The following is a 4,552-nucleotide window of genomic DNA, read 5'->3' as shown; positions in this document are numbered from 1 at the left end:
CTTCCTGTCCCTGGGGCAGGGGGCTGGACTCGATGATCTTCTGAGGTCCCTTCCAGCCCCAATGTCTATGAAATCATTTTCTAAATCTTTATTGTCTTTATTCAGCACACAACTTTTATGCTGGCACAAAGGCCTTTAGCTCATATAGCATATTTATTTGGGGAACTGCAGTTTCTGAGGTAGCTGGGGTTTATACGTTTTATGGCTTTGTAGATAATCATTTATGTTCCTTTGACAACTTAATATAAAATGATCCATAGCACCCAAATTTATTTTTTCCCTTTCTTTCTCAATTTCCCTGTACTTATTCAGCCCCAGACTTGGCCATTCTTATAATGACTAGCAATTTACTCCTGAAACAGTCCAATTTAAATCACTAGAAATGGCAGAATACAGAAGGTGGGAAATTGAAGCTGGGAAAAGACTTGCATATGGCAGCATATGCAAAAAAAGAGGAAGAGATGAAATATTTGGGTTCAGAACTGTGCTTCCTCCTCTTCTGCAAGCAGTGTTGATGCAATGAGTGAGTCAGCGAGGTTAAGCTAGAAAATATTATAGGATTTGGAGGAGCAAGAGATGAAATGCAGGCAGTCATTTGCGTGTTTTCTTCTTATTCCCTTAAAAGAACCTGGACTGCTTGAGTTACCCCCAAGACTACTAAAAATTGTGTAAAATTTCCCAAATGATTTTAAATGTTGAGGGAAAGGTTTGCAAGGATAATCAAATGAAAGACTGATTTTAGAGGTCTTAGTATAAAATGCAGCTAACTTGACAGGTTTATTGTATGTCAGTTTGTTTTATGCCTTAGGCTCCTAATTTGTTTCACTTTGCATTATTGTTTTATTTTCCCTCATATAATGTGTAGATGTTTATATATCTATAATGCCTTCAGCGGTTTTGCTGCCAGTTCTTTATGTGCCATCTCAACATTTAGGCTGTGGATAAGACTTCTCACATTTGAACTCCGGAGGAAATGCATGATCAGGAGAACCTTAGTGAGACTCTCCTGTCCCCCTTTTGGCCTTGACAACTTGTTGGTTGACCTGAAGTTTGTTTGAAGCTCACCTCTTATCTTGGATGGCTCCTAAGAGTGGAAAACAGGGAAAAGACATTATGTGATACTTACAGCTCAAATGTGGCTGAGACACAGGCCGCCACACTTAATCTCCGTGGCTGCCCCTCTGTTCAAACATGGCCCTAACGCTGAAATTTGACTTTTAAAAAAAGTCACTGCATCACTGTCACAGGCCAGCTAGGATCTTGGAAAACTGTGAGTTTGACTGGATTCAGTGGCAGTGGGAGTCCCATTGCTAGGAGTGTACAACCCAGGCTTTGTATTATGTTCCAGGAAGTAGCGTGTGTCCTCCTTGCGGGTTTCTATTCTAAATTGTGAGTTCCCAAGCCGCCTTGTGCAGGTGCTACCACGGAGGCGGCAGAGTAGGTTCCTGCCTTATAGCTTGTCCAAAATGTGTGTTTGGTGGGGTGTGGAGTGGAGAAGGCTACAGCTACACACGCATACTTTGGGCAGGGCACTTGCTTGGTCTACCTAAGCTGAAGTGAGCAGCAGTCAAGGAAAGCATGGGTGGGTGCGTGGCACTCTAATGTAATAAAAGGCTTAGTCTATGCGTCTGTCCATAATACTTCTGGTCAACTTTGCATGCGCTCCCCCTAAGGCAGACGGTGATTGGCTGAGCAGCCCAGGCTCCACAGGCCCAAGTTTGTGCTGCTACCGGGGGAGCTTGCTGGTGGGGAACATGCCCTGTCTGCCGAGTAGCGGGACTTCCCCCTCCCTGCCTGAGGGGGGATCACTGTAGTGGTGTCGCCTGACCCACCAGAACAGCTGACAGGGAGGGAGAGGAGGCGGGCAGGGAAGAGAGTGGGGAGGGAGGCGGATGCGGGCCAGGCAGCCGCGGAGCAGCAAGGGGGATGAGTGGGGTCGGACCCGAAGCGGCGGGGAGAGCAGGGGACACATTTCTGTGTCCACACCACGCCATTTCTATAAAGACGCACTGCGCGCCACGTGCACCAGGCAGGCTCTGTCCCTGCGCACACCCGCCCCGCGCACCAGGGCGCTGGAGCCGGCTCCTCCCCCTGCGCCCCTCCCCCTGGGGCCGGGCTCGTTCGCAGCCCCCAGCCCCAATGGTCCGTCCCTGCCCCCGCGCAGGTGGACGGTTCTACACTATCCCTCCCTCCCACCACCAAATGGTTCCTCCCGGGGGGGCGCCTAGGGCTGGAAGCACCGCGCTCACTTCCGGGTTCCGGCGCTGGGGGGCGGGCACTGCAGCTGCCCCTCCCCGCCCCTGCCCCCGCCAGGGGCTGGCGCTATGCGCAGACTCGGCTCCTGGCTCAAGATGGCGGCGGCGGATAAACAGAAGCACGAGCACGGGCGGGTGAAGATCGGCCACTACATCCTGGGCGACACGCTGGGTGTCGGCACCTTCGGCAAGGTCAAGGGTGAGGCCCGGGCCGCTCGCGGGGCGGGGCGGGGGTCGTGCTCTCCCGCCCCCCAGGTGGGGGCTGGGCCGGGCCTGTGCGGGGGGCCTGGCTCTCACTGCGACCTGGGGTCCCGGGGAGGCTGCAAGAGTGAGGCGTGCGGCGGGGGCTGGGTAATGGGGGCCGGGTCCCGGCACCAGCGCCGCACGTGGGAGCGGTGCGCAGGGGGAGCTCAGGGCAGTGGGCTGCGAGGCGCTGGGTGTCGGGGACAGCTCCTGGCGCAGGGTTGATCTTTGCCCTGGGCAGGGCGGGCGTGGGTACGGGCTTCCCGCTTCAGCGTTATAGCTGACAAAAGTCATACAAGAAGAGCCAGCAGGGGTCTTTAGGCGTGATATCTTTTATTAAACCAACTAAATAGCTGGGGAAAAGCTCTCTGCAAGCTTTGGGGCACAAGCCCCTTTTTCAGGCAGTGGGAGACCAGACGAGCCAAGGTTTTCTGGAGCTGGAGCAGCAGAGCACACCGGCTGTGCAAGCGGTCCCTGGGATGTTGCAAACATTTGCAGGAACCAAATGTTGAACCTAATGGTTTGTCAGTGGGTGGTTCCTCCTGTTTTATGGCAGGAAATAACCCCTCTCCGGAGGCGAAATGGCTTGATTTAACTTTCCTGAAATCGGAAGAAAACCTACTTGCTGACAACTGGCGTTGCACATGCAGTTACCAGTGACTGTGCTGCACTTGCATTAACATTTTTCTGAGTTAGGCAAGGCAAATACCACATTTAATAAACATAGTCTTTGCATGTAATATTTTGAGGTTCCTTGGCAGTGAAATGAGATGCTCAAAAGGCTTTTTGCATTTCATAGTTTTGTTTGCACCAGCACTGATACTTGGCATCCATCCAAGATGGGTAGGTTTTTTCACTCTAAGTGGGAAAAATAGGGATGGAAAAGTTTTGAAGTTCTTAAGATCATGCTGAGAGTTAGTGGCAGTCATACTCCACCTCAAATAAGGCTCTAGATTGTAAATCTGCTAGACAGGTCTGTGGCATGCTTGTTAAAATAAATATGGGCCTTTTTTTAAATACTAGGGGCTTCTAAGGGAAGGTTTGCTTTTTAAATTGACCACTGGACTGTTGCAGAACTGAACCATAACCCAAGCACTATTTGCTTTTCTTCTTAAACGGTAAATGTTGACTTTGGGGGGTGTGTGTGTGTGTGGGAAAATTCCAAGCATGGCTAGGGAAACAAAAAAGACATCCAGAATGTAGTGAAGTTGTGATTTAACCTTAGTATTTTTAAGATGCTTAAAGGCAAGTATATTTGGGGAGCTTCTTACCTTGAAATAAAAAGCACAAAAAAAGCTTAGTGTACCTCCAGACATGCCTAAGAAAGATTTCCCCCAGGGTTCAGACAGCATTGTTATGATTACACAAGTGAATGAGAGTCAGCACTTCAGGTATTGCTAGCAAACCCTGTGCCTAGCTGGCAAAAAAAACCAAACAAACTGTTGTACATATTACAGTACTCTCTTGTAATTTCTGCATTGCTAAAATTGTCACCAGTCCTTTCTATAACGTCTTGCTGGATAAAATTAAGCTTTGAAGTTTCAAGAGACATTCAGACATCGCTTTAATTACAAGAAGTTCCTTATTGCATTGACTCTTGTTGGTGATCTTTTGTCTTGGGACATCTAGTTACCAATTCTTTGTAGTTCTGTTGAGGGCATGACATTCTGTTAGCAGGACTTTTTTGGTTGTTCAGCACTCTTAATTACTCTTGTTGGAGGGAGTGGTTTCTCTAAGGACAGCTTAGTTTTCTTACTTGCGGGCACCTCTAAAGGGTGTTTGACTACTTTGCTAAACTGTAAAAGGGGCATTTCCTTAAGTTTTCAAGTCAGCCTCCACAGAGAAGAATGCTTTTACTTCTGAGCTTTCTGCAGTCAAGGATGGAGAAGTATAAAAGTGAAAACCTTAAATGTTAGGCAGAAGGCAAGGTAGAGTAAGACAAAGCTTAGAATTTCCTTTGGTTGATCATTGTGGTGAGACTTCTACAGGATTCAGTATTCTCCCCCCCCCCCCCCCCCCCCCCCTCCTCTTTTCTTCTTTTTTTTTTTCTATAG

The 4,552-nt window shown here is 48.9% G+C and overlaps 1 protein-coding gene across 3 annotated transcripts in view; it reads left to right on the top strand.

The window, feature by feature from the left end:
- Positions 1-2,265: 2,265 nt before the first annotated feature.
- The window catches only part of PRKAA1 (protein kinase AMP-activated catalytic subunit alpha 1), a 29,487-nt gene continuing 27,200 nt past the window's right edge, over positions 2,266-4,552 (top strand). Inside the window, exon 1 of one of the 3 annotated variants that reach the window (XM_006033460.3) lies at positions 2,266-2,454. In XM_006033460.3, the coding sequence (XP_006033522.1) occupies positions 2,325-2,454 (130 nt within the window). In that variant the 5' untranslated portion in view covers positions 2,266-2,324. The remainder of the gene's footprint in view (positions 2,455-4,552) is intronic. The other 2 variants (XM_025215251.1, XM_025215250.1) reach the window with 2 other exon arrangements.

The sequence above is a fragment of the Alligator sinensis genome, unplaced genomic scaffold, assembly GCF_000455745.1.
Source record: "Alligator sinensis unplaced genomic scaffold, ASM45574v1 scaffold667_1, whole genome shotgun sequence".
Lineage (NCBI taxonomy): Eukaryota > Metazoa > Chordata > Crocodylia > Alligatoridae > Alligator > Alligator sinensis.
This window is presented reverse-complemented; position numbering and strand designations above follow the sequence as displayed.